Genomic DNA, 12,274 nt, shown 5'->3' on the forward strand with positions numbered 1-12,274 from the left:
AATACTAATCAATGTGGGTGGAGGGGAAAATGGATTGTGCCAATTTTTTTTCCTTTTTTTTAATGACAATTTGTTCAGCAAAGTAGGTAATGCTTTTTTTTCTGTTAAATCTTTGTGTGTGTCCCATTTGTCATCTTAAATTAGAATATATACTGTATTAGTTTCCCTCTCATTTAACTCTACAAAAATTATTTGCCAGGTTTCAAACTGGCAAATGTTAAGCAGAGAATTATCACTAAAATGTTGCTGTGATTTGGTTCTTAGTCCTGTTTATTTTTAGTCAGTGACCAAGAAGGTGATAGTTACTGATGAAGTTTGGAGATGATACAGACTGAGAGTGTAATCACTAAGGAGAAACATTGCTGATGCAGAACCATTTGGATAGTTGGTTAGGATAACATTTTAATAAAGCCAAATACAAAGTTTATATGCCTAGGAATATACTATAGATGGGGCTTGCAGTAAGTATGTTTGTGGGAGGGCTAGGGCAGAGGCTCTGCCCTGCGTATAATGCATCACTGACAACTGAACATGAGGTCATCATTCTGTGCAGTGGTCAGTAAAACAAATATGCTGTGTATCTTTTGGATGTCTAAATAATGGAGTGCCAATGAAGGCTGGGCAATCCTGTTCTCTAGCTGCGTAGCTACCAGGGAAAGGTGATCTGAGAAGGGCACCAGCTTTGAGGCTGCCCTTTAAATGGAAGAGAGGTGCCACAAAATGCCTCTGGTCTGGAAGAGCAGAGCTGAGGTCTCGTGTAGGAGGGGGCTGCTCCTTGTCCAGCCATCACATGCAATAGCCTGGGAAGCTACACAGCGGTATAAGTGGGCAGCGGGAACTACCGGGGCTTCCGACTTGGATGCTGGGAAGCAACAGCCCAACTTCTACCTGCTGAGGAGTTGGAGGCACATGTGCCCATGGCCTGTCCTTACTGCACTTTTTTCCGCTTTTTCCTGCTGCCTGGGAATCATGCGTCCTGAAGCAGGTCTTCATCTCCTCTTTCCTTGGCACCTCTCACAAAGAGCAGGAGCTGATAAACTCCAGATCCTGTCCCACACGTTGTCAAGTCTGGCTGTGAGGCCCACAGCTCAGGAGAGACATTCATAAACTGAACTTTCTCAGGCCAGTAAGAATGATTAAGAAGCTGAAAAATAGGCCTAATGGAAGATTAGAGAAAACATGATTTATTTTTATTAGGCTTGATAAAGGTGGAGAGTACATAAGTGCTTGGATGGGCAGAAGTGCTTTCATAGCAGGCTCTTCAACTTAGCAGTCAGTGGTCTAACAAGACCTAGTGGCTGGAAATTGGAGCTGGGTGCAGTCGGACTAGAAAACCAACACATTAAAATCTCCAAGCCAGTCCATCTTTCTCTCTAAAAAAAACCCCAACCAACTCCTATCAGACCATCTTCTGTACAGTGCCAGTAAATTTCCCCAGTGCCTGTTTATTAAGATTGCCTTAAGCGTTTTAACCACATTCTGTTCATTTGATGGTGATTGTCAGCAGGATTTGAAGCTGGAGTCGGCATCTCACCAGCATATCTCCCTATAATCTCACTGAAAGAATCAACAGTTGAAATTCCTTTATGAATTGGCACCGGGGCATCAGGCAGGGAGATCAAGGTGAGCGTCCATTTAGCAGCTAATGACGAAGCTATGGGTTATGTAGACCAGCCTGTCTGGAGCTGCACTCACAGTATACTCGTACCTGCCACCCCACATAGGGCGACTGAGAGTGTAAGACGCTTGGGGAAATGTCTGTTTTCCCTTCTGGTCTTCGTTAGTCTTCCAGACCTAGTCATTTATCTTGTCCTACCTGCTTTATTTTGAGTAGGTATTTTTAACAGGGAATTGCCATTTTCATGCCTCATTTGTCCTTTGGTTTCTAGGCTGATGTGACTATAGAAATATCAAGGCACTTTGGATGTCTTTTCATTGCAGCTCTGGTCCTGCAACAAGTGAAGACAGACCCAAGTCTCTGAACTTGAGTTTGGTGAATGAGGGCTAATTAGGCTGCGAAGGGCGTAAAACTGTGTTCCCCCACTACAGTCTTGCATCCGGAGGTTTGCATGCATCTTTGCAGGTTTATTCTGCTAGATGTCTGGATGTGTTAAAATCCCCAAGAGGGTCCAGGGAAAGTGGGATAAAAACTTCGGCTTTTGGACAGTGAATGAGTTTTGACAGCAGACGAGCTTAGCTGCAAGGTGGTGTTCTTGGAGACTGCCGACAGCCTTGTACTGTGAAGCGACTGGAACATTAAAGGCCAAATCCAGATCAGTGGTAATTAAAAGAGGGTATTAGCCAAGACATCAAAGATGAGATATTACTAAGGATAAGCATGTTTAATGGCAGGTTCATTTCCCAAATAGTTGGTGTGGGGAAGCTATCTGGTTCACTGATCCTGATTCTTAAAACTTAAGAATAATTTGAAAATTGTGCAAGGTGCAGAGAGATTGATAGCGGCATGTCAGTGTTCAGACAGCGGCGCTGGATGGCTCAGATGAGTATAGTTAGCCTTGAACCTGTACTATGGAAACTAGTGAAAAATTGTCATGGAGTTCAAGAGGTAGAAAGGATCAGAAATACAATGAATGCTAGCAAACATGGCTTTATGTAAAGGTTTTCTGGTCAAACAAACCTAATTTTGTTTATTTTAGAGACTGTGAGTTTGATAAAGTAACAGCATGTTTGCAGCCTGCTTAGCATTTCGTATTGCACATACTTTAGAATCTTGTGACATTCTGATTTATGTCTAAAAAACAAAATAGCAAGCACAGAACAAGATTAAAAACTGGCTGACAGTTATCAGCAAGTAAGTATCAGTAGGAAGCCACTCGGGTTGTAGTTGGAAGGGCCTCCTCCAGTATTAGCAAGAGGGACAGCAGTCAGTGAGAATCACGGCTTATAAAATGTGTCGTGATTGACACAAATGCTGGTCAGACAGTGAATAACTATGACAGCACTGTCATGGTGTGACCGGGATCACTTAGTTCACAGAATCTGTTTAAAGACAATGCATTTTAACCAAGCCAGAGGCAATTATATACCTAGGAACGGGGAATGTGGAGCACATAGGTAAAATGTGAGGCTTGGAAAAGACTCAAAATAGATATATTAGTGATATAATAGCCAGTCAGCTCCATCAACCCCCAGAGCTTGATTTTTAGAGACAAATTGATCTTAACCCAGTTTTAGCCATCTAAACATGAAGCACAGTCATGGGACACAGACACCCCCCCCCCCCCCCCAAAAAAAAAAAAAACAAACCAAAAAACAAAACCACAAAAAGCCCACCAGACAGGGGAGATCATTGAATCCTAAAGGAGATGGGACCAATTTTCTTCTGAAAGTCTCCCTTCCTCCCTCTCTCAGCTGAATTCAGAGGGTCTCCTGAATAACCTTGAGATGGCTCAAGTGAGGAGAGAGAAATTCCAGCCTCTTCTCCTGTATCTGGTATTTTACCTCTCTGTATGGTTTTGGTAATACCAGTGCAGGAGTATTATGTCTATTTTCTGGTCTCTGTATTCTTAAAATGTCATTGCAAGATTGAACAGGGTGCAGATAAGAGCCCCAAAACTGATTTAAGTGTGACATAAAATGCCTTGTGGTGAGATAATGCATGAGCTTGAATTACTTCATTTATTGAAAAGATGATTGAGAAGTGACTTGATTACAATGTATAAGTACTTTCACAGGGAGAAAATACCAGGTACTAAAAGGCTCTTTAGCATAGTATAGAAAGACATAAGAAGAACCAACTGCCAGAAGCTGGAGGCAAATTTGGATTAGAAATTAAGCAGCAATATTAGTACCACTTTAGCCACACATAAGTTACTAGGTTCTATACAGAAGAAAGAGGATAAAATTTATCTGTCCATGATACACAGGAGGTCAGGCAAATTGGCCAAGTTGTCTCTCCTGACCATAAAACAGGAGTCTGTAAAACCAGGAGTGTTTTTTGTAAAAATTTGCTTTGTTTCATTCAAAACTACCTGGAAAAGTATGGCATTCTTATTCCTTTCAAGAATTTAGTTTAAATCAAACCAAGAAATTTTAAATTAAATCATTTAAAAATACTGGGTGTCAAAATAATCGCTCTCTGCATTGTTTAGGGAGAGCAGACTTAGATTTCCAGATGTAATAATATTTCAGTCCATAAAGCAATAGAGAAGTTACAGGTGTCTCTGAGTGCCTTGTGTTACTTGGCATCAATACTTGTAAGCGTTTCTGTTATCTTCTGTGACATTGCCAGCTGAAGGTAAGGGTGACAGTGTATAGAACCAAGAGCAAGACAAGGCTCTCTGTTGGAAGGACATTTTAAATAGCAAGAGTTAATCAAGCCATTAAAGCTAAGAAACTCATCCTTTCTTGTTATGCAAAGCGGTTCCCAGAGGTATATGTTTTATGTATGTTGCTCTGGCTATGCCCAAGAGAGATGGCTGCCACACACACCATGCACTACAACATCATACTAGAAAAGCAGGTGTTTGGCCGCCATCACATCTCTCTTCCTTTCTACATCAAGTTGCTTTTAATTTTTAGGCTTTTCCACCTTTATGGAGTAGGCTGATATTATTGCACTTCTCTATTAGTCGTCATTGCTTTAGGCAAAAAGATGTTAATGTTCAATTATAAAGGGACTGTGTTACAGAGGTGAATATACAGAGAGCAGTATTAACTAAAACTTAGTATATGATCTCCTAGGCTACTAACTGCAAGTTTTTATTTCTTTTCCCCAAGTGTTAGCATATGTAGTATTATTACTTTATTGCATTATGTGCCTGTAGTGAACATTTTTTTTAATTGTAATAAGATAAGAATAGGTTACTCTTTTTCTGAGTATAGGAATAAATTTAGCTCTCATTTTATCTTCCACTAATTTTGGATACTTCGATGATCGGGTTTTCTTTGTAGATTATTTTTTTCATGGCCACTGACTGTATTCAATGCATATTTTCAGAAAACAGTTCCTAGATAAGCTGAGTGCAACAATCTAGAGAAAGGAGGACCACAGAGTTACCATCTCTTATTTGAAATTTGGTCTTTGTGATTCATTCTTAATATGTAAAACATCTAATGGCAAAATAAGGAAGTCTAGGGGATACCAGCTGTGCAAGCATGTTTTTCCTGCTTACTTCTTCAGTGTCCAAATAGCAGAGATTTTAGAACTTAATTTGATATTTGAGAACTTATAATTACATTATATTTACTAAATGCTTAATTAATGAAAAACAATTCAAATGTTGACCATGTTGGTGGATCCTATTTTAATGTCCAGTTTTGCTTTGTTTTTTTTTTCACTCTAGATAAACTTGCCTTGGAAGGAATAGTGGTGCAACGTGCTGAATGCAGACCTGCAGCTAGTGAAAATTATATGAAACTGAAAAGGTAGGGGTGCTCTATTACAAATGGATATGTGATGCCTGACTTTGATGCTTTTATTATTGCCTTACTAGGGATGGATGACTTCAGTATTATCATGGTCTTACATAGGATTTATACAGGATCAGAACTGTTCTTGCTTTTGGGGTGGATTTACTGTAGGGAAGGAGCAAAGGCTGGTGTGGGGCTTGTACCTCCCTCTGGTATTGTCTGGTGGGATGATGTAGACTTCTGCGTTCCATCGCGTGCAAAACTCTCACTTGAGCACACATTCTGCCTCTTGATACCTGAACGTACGAATGTATGGCTATATAAGCTGAATTTCCTGAGGACTTAGTTTTGCATTGATCTGGTCAGGACAAGCTTCTTGCGTATGGGTTTCTGTGTGGATCATCCAAATTTAATTCCACTTAATACTGTGCCGTGCTAGACAAAGAGCACCTCTGAAAAGATATTAAAAAGCCCAAAATAGGAAAGAGTTAAGGGAGAAGTGCTAGACCTAAACTGGCATGCTTGCTAGAAAAGGCAATGGCTGAAAATGTCAGAAGTGACATGGACACCACAAGACATAAATTTAACAGAATCATTTAGTGACTTGAAAACTTAACCTGGTACATCTAGAATTTACCATGTGATTCATATATCATATGGACAATTAACTTGATGACATTCTCTAGTAATAAATCAGAATTTGAATTGAATTGTGCATTATAGGAAATACATACTTATGTATTTTAAGCATGTGGGTTTTACTGAAATCACCCTTTTGTATTTTGAGTTTGTTGTAAATAGAGAAATGCAAAGCAGGAAATTTCAGGAAGAGAATAGTCTGTGACTAGTTTTAGAATCATCAAAAGAAATGCAGAAAAGGCAAAGTGATGTTTTTCCCCAATTCCTGATCTGTTTTCTGTGTATCCTATACTACATTTACAGTATCTTATGTTTTATTAACCTCCTCTGTCATCTAAGCTGCTCCAGTATTTCCTTATTGTGTTCATTCAATTCCGAGACTTTATGTTCTAGCTGTTGGCAAATCAGGACCATAACTTTGCTCATGTACAGTGAACTACTTCATTTCAGACAGTGTTCTGTGATTGCTATCATGATTTTTGTCATCAGTATGAAATGGAGTATGAAGCAAATGTGATGTTACTAGGAAAGGACTCATTTCAATCTGACAATTTTAAATATATACAAATATAGTCTGTGGGATGTATTTGCTTCATAATTGTTTTAATCACAGGTTGCCTGATCTAAGTGCTCTTTTGCATTTTGTATACAGTCTTCTATTAGTCGATCAGATAATCTTCTTCTGGTAAGGGCACAGCAGGAGAGCAAAACAAAACTGATAGCTTTAATGACATACTACCCAAACTTTGAATTTTTCAGAATTCTACTTTCTGGCACGCATGCATGCATGCAGCCCCTCCTGGTCTTTGATTTTGTCGTGTTCAACTCCTCTAGGAGCAACAAAGATACAAACACGAAGGCAGGTTTTGTGTTTGGAAGCACTGGCAGCTGAAAACTGACAGTACCCTTGGTATTTCTTTCCTGTAGAAAAATTGTCAGGCTGTGTATGCCTCGTTTCTAACTTTCCATGTTGTTAAAGATTTTTTGCCTTTTACTGAAAAGTTAAAAAAAAAAAAATCTTATCTGGTGGGAATCAGCATGAGATTTAGCAGATCTAGCAGTCAGCCTCAGAAGAAATTGGTTTATATCCAAATACCGTCTCTGGTATTTGAGGAGTAGGATCTAACTTTTCTCTTCACTCCCTTTATTCTCTCCCACCCTCAACATGCTGCAGTCTGTATTTGTGCTTTAAAAAAGTGACAGCATTGAAGATAAACCACGTAAGTTATAGAACTGTGTTATATTAAACCATTTTTATTCACTTTTCTGTTTACTATTGTGCTTTACATGAGAGAGACTCTCCAAAGGTGGAACTGATAAAACAGCAAGTCTGTTGTGTAGGCTTTAAGTGCTACAATAGTAAATTGAGTCAGGAAGGAAATAAAATTAAAAGATAAATGCAGTTACTTCAAACTTTGAAGATCTAGAAAATGAAGTTAAGCTGCACACTCTAATAACTGTAATCGTTTGTTTTCTGAGAGCTGGCAGTGACCAAAAGGGATTATATGCTTCCCTGGTATTAAATACAGATATGGATCCCCTCTATTTTACCATCTGTATCTGGGTCAAGGATATTGGCCGCTGGGTGCACGGCGTGGCATTTGATTTCCATGCTGCTCTGTAGAGTTTCTGTGAGAGGACAAAGTGATGGTCTTGTGATGGGGCTGCCAGCAGTTAGGTGGGAGATATGTGTGACGTGTGGGTTAAAGGATGGGTAATGAAAGCACAGAATTTGGTGAGATGTATGGGCGAAAGCGTTGTCAAATGTAGCAGATGGAAGGACGATTTTTTTCCCAAGGAGCAACCGTTGATTTGATTACGGGAAGGATGTAGATGGCTGATGTTCAGAACACTTTGAATACAAGGTACAAATGTGTGTCTGGGGATAACTATTCAGAAAGGTAAAACAAAGGTTATGTGACCTTCACTTGGTATCTTCCATTTTGGAAGTTTTGGTTTTGGCAGATTTTATTTTTTTTTTCCTGAACTTCAAGTGCTAAAAGGGGAACAAATGCCATGAAACACCTGCTATCCTGCACTAGTAAAGCTTCATGGTACTGAATTTCCTAGAAATTTTTTATTAATAATGTATTTGTTCTTTGTAATGCCTTAATGATTAGTTATACATTTGCAGTTACTGCTGGTGATGGTATTGCGGCTAGCTGAAAATAATAAGTGGTTTCCAAGCACCTGTCCTAATTTCTGTCTTGTGGGAGTGGATCTCATGGTCTCACTTAAAAATATTTGGACTGTGTGGTGAAAAAAAACAGTCAGACTCTGTTCCCAACTGCAGACGGTTTTACGGTGTGGTAGTCACAGAAGATACTGCCCCTACAACTACTCCTTCTGGTTGATACTTCCCTTCTCGCCCCATCAAGCCTGTAGGACACAGGAAGATGGTGGCATGTGAACTGTTGTAGCAGAGGGTGCGTATCACAGATGGGGTTACACGCAAGGCGTATTGTACAGCACACACTATATTTGCACTGGTCTTGTGCCCCCGCCATGCGTGTCACCTTAGGTAGGCAGTCTTTTCCTTCTGGCAGGCCACCCTAGGCGGGCTCCACATCCACCCTAGCCAGTCCCACTCAAACGAGATTATTTTCTTTATCTCATTGTAGTCAGCTTTCCACCATAAGGAGGCATTATCTGTCCCTTAATTTTGTCTTTCTGAGGCTTAAGAGATTTTTATTTCCATTACCTTCGTTCCATGGTCCCAGTGCTTAACTGCCTTCGGGTTAATGACTCCCCAAAGAGACAGGTCCCCCAAGAGGCTAGTCTGCACTGGGAAGGACACGACACAGGGAGAGGGGAGTCCGCCAAACTTTCAGGATCCCCTCAGGCTGCAGATGACTTGGGAGGAGATGAGAATAAGATTTGGATACTCCTGAGGGGCTTCTGCTATGCGCAAAAGAGAGAAAATGAGGGACTGGCATGCACCCCATCTCATATTCTGTCTGCCAAATTACCTGTTTCCGTCCTTGCACTGGTCTTCCCGTCTGTTCTGTTCTTCCCTCTGACCATAGTGAACCCTCTTCTTCCTCAGTTTTTTCTCAGTCCCCGTTTCCCATTTCTGTTTACTTCTCTTCCTCCATTTCCTCACAGAAAACATTTTTTTTTTTTTTTAAATAATTTGAACACATCCCAAACTATGTTTCTTTTTGAGGAAAAGTTGAGAAGAAAAAACTATAATCTCTGCGAGATTAATCTCTCTTCTGCAAAGCTCCGATTCAAACTGACATTGTCAAGTTGAGTAGCTACAACAAGATCTCCAGGACTGCTCAGGTCCTTTGCGACGGGATGGCTGGGCACCAAGCTTGCAGCTCTTGAGGGAGGTTTTGAAGGCTTATGCAAAGTGCATCTCAAGCGATTGTTGAATGCAGTGTTTGATAGCGCTTCCCTAACAGTAGTGAATGGCAGCCAAAAACTGGGATAAAATCAGAGACCTCGTTTCATTCTCAAATGTGCCGGTGAAATGCTGGGCACCTTTCAAAATGGATTTTGGGAAACTGATTCAACTATACATAATCTGAATTACTGAACTCTCCCAAACTGTATACCAAATAAAAAAAAGGAGTCCCGGGATTTCAGAAAGCCTGGAAAGAGCTGACATTTAACACTACAGTGAGGCTGGTAATTCCTATAATTCTCTTAAATAACTTAAAAACACATCTTGAAAATCATTAGTGTAAATGGTAGTTGCCAACATGGCAGCTTGTAACAAGGCTGCGAGAATTTTGTATGTCATCTTGCTTTTTCTGTTAAGAGTTTTCTCCAGAGAATGTGATGAAAGTCTTTAGAAAAAGTTACTGGAAGAAACATACATGATAGGCTTTTAGGAGAAATGGGTTGTAAACTGTTCTAGAATAATTAATGAACTTCCATGTTTGAAAAGTCACATTTCTGTACAACCATATTACGTAGGCCGCTAGAAGTCCTGACACTTGGTGGTCTAGGCCAAGAAAGTGAAATTTGATTTGTGCAGACTAGTTGCTCATCTTCGCTAAAATACTGTGAGAGTATTGACTGACTGACAGTTCAGTGTGTTGCTGAAAATTAGCATTATGCCAGCTTTTTTGCCCCAAATATCCCCTACTAGCAAAAGAAAACGCATAATTTGACCAGCATGCCACTTCATATGCATTTTTGTAGATATGCTCGGTTGGCTATGAATTCCCTTTCAAAATAAATATGTATGAATATGTTTGTGCATTTTCCACAAAAGCTGACACACTGCACAAATGCTTGTTCAGTTTGTTTGAAGTGGGAGGCCATTTTTACCCAAAGCTGAGATTGCATCTGCCTGTCAGTCAATGCAACCTTGATTTTTCAAGTATCGAAGATCAATTTCTTTGTCTCGAAGTAAAATTCAGCATAATAAAAAAAGATGTTCCCTAGGATGCTTTGAGAAACTCATCATTAAGTACAAAAAATATATTTTTTTTTCCCATGTGCTAAAATATTTCCAATCCCAATTTTTCTTGGGGAATAATGTGGAATTTGTAGAAAATTATCTAGTAATCATGTTCATAAGGGTTAAGCTGTACTGTTGAGAGAGGTATTTTATATTTCCCTTATGTTCCTGGACACCCACCAGTTTTTACAAATCAAGCAAATACCATTCTACTTGTGAACAATTGGATTGCAAAGTAGCAGGCACACTAGTGCTTAAGTTTCTTTGTCCATTTTTTTGCATTTTTTTAATAGAGTAATGGAGAGGAGCAAGTAAGAAAAATAAGGTTACAGGGACATGAGTTCAGCAGCACGGAGGAGTGGTTATTCCCCATTTTAGAGGTTGGGAGAGTTGCTTTTGTTGGTTTGCTATGCATTTCTTTGTGATCTTAGGCTCTTTTCTCTCTCTTGTCCTTTCCATTTTGTCTGTCGTCTTTTACTGTTCTTACAAGTGCTGTTCTGAGACTGGATTTTAATTGGTCTTTTTTATTACCATGCTTTTTTGTTCAGTGATATGAAAAGGTTCTAATTTTGGTTCGCTGCTTCTAGCCATTATAATAATGCTAATAAATAAGGAATAACCTACTGTTTGTAATGCAGCAGATATTTTATCATGTTTCTCTTAAACCTGCAGCTGGATACATAAGATTATCATATCCTTTTTGCCCCATTCAGCTTCTAGTAGCCAGGTATATATGGGCTCATTTGGAGGGGGGGGAAATGAAGCATGAAACAATCTTATTTTTTTGCAATATACTTCCTAGAATATGAATCATACTAGTTATGGAAAACTGATACTCTTAAATTTTGGGAGAAATCGTTGATCTGATTATTGGATCTGATTTGTTCCTTTTGCAAATGCCTGGAGACACAGAGTGAAAAAAGTAGGTTTCCTTGCTGGCTAACTATGGCTTACCATTCTCCTTTTGTTTTACCTTAAAATGGCTTTGTGTGGCATGAAATTTGCCAGCTTTCTGTCTTTTAAATATCATCATTTCCAGGTGACAGGCACAGATTCACAGAATGGTTGAGGTGGGAAGGGACCTCAGGAGGTCATCTGGTCCAACACCCCTGCTCAAGCAGGGCCACCTAGAGCCAGTTTCCCAAGACTGTGTCCAGACACCCCTGCATTTCTCTGGAATTGAAATCGTATGATAAGATGCTGCTGGGATGCTCTCGTGCTTCTTGATAGTGGTCATACTGAATGTGTTCTGTGCCTTTTGGAAAGGTGCATTGTTGAGAGGAGCCGAGCATGAAGGTCATTTTCAGGAAAAAAAGAGATGCTTAGGGATGCGTATTTAAGAAAGGTTTATGGCAAATATCGCATGGATTTTTCCTTATACCCCGGGGAAGGAAATCAATAGCTGTAATTGAAGAGTTCTTATTGTCCTGTTTCTTTAACATGGAGCTCATGAAACAGTATTCCTCTTCTGCGGCTTACACTGCTCCTTTTCCCCTGCTATCAGAGGCATTGCATTTAAGAACATATCTAGTTTGCCTTTGTGGTAATTAGCCAAAAAGCATCCATTTCCTTTTTATCTGCTGAAAGGGGCGAGGCTAAAAATAGTCACCCTGGAATATGTTCAGGCTTCAGTCGTAGCCAGCTTCTTCAGGCTGTAAAAAGCCTCATTCAGTACCAGTGCTCAGCACCAGAAGTTCTGGGTACTAATATTTCCAGTAAACCTAAATGTCAGTGGCAGAGTTTCCTTCTCTTAAAACCAAAGTCTTTGGCGTCGTACAGTGCTGGAGATTTTTTTTACCTTACTGCTACCAGGGCTACAGTAATTACAAAGATATCTCTTCTGCTAAG

At 39.8% G+C, this 12,274-nt stretch overlaps 1 protein-coding gene across 2 annotated transcripts in view; it reads left to right on the forward strand.

Annotated features, from left to right (window-relative positions):
• Positions 1–12,274, forward strand: part of GTF2F2 (general transcription factor IIF subunit 2) — a 91,980-nt gene that overhangs the window by 35,854 nt on the left and 43,852 nt on the right. For both annotated transcript variants that reach the window (XM_087757777.1, XM_087757778.1), the window contains one exon: positions 5,307–5,388. In XM_087757777.1, coding sequence (XP_087613903.1) covers positions 5,307–5,388 — 82 coding nt within the window. The remainder of the gene's footprint in view (positions 1–5,306; positions 5,389–12,274) is intronic.

Source organism: Nipponia nippon, unplaced genomic scaffold (assembly GCF_047370975.1).
Source record: "Nipponia nippon isolate SJK-2023a ecotype South Korea unplaced genomic scaffold, ASM4737097v1 scaffold_2, whole genome shotgun sequence".
Lineage (NCBI taxonomy): Eukaryota > Metazoa > Chordata > Aves > Pelecaniformes > Threskiornithidae > Nipponia > Nipponia nippon.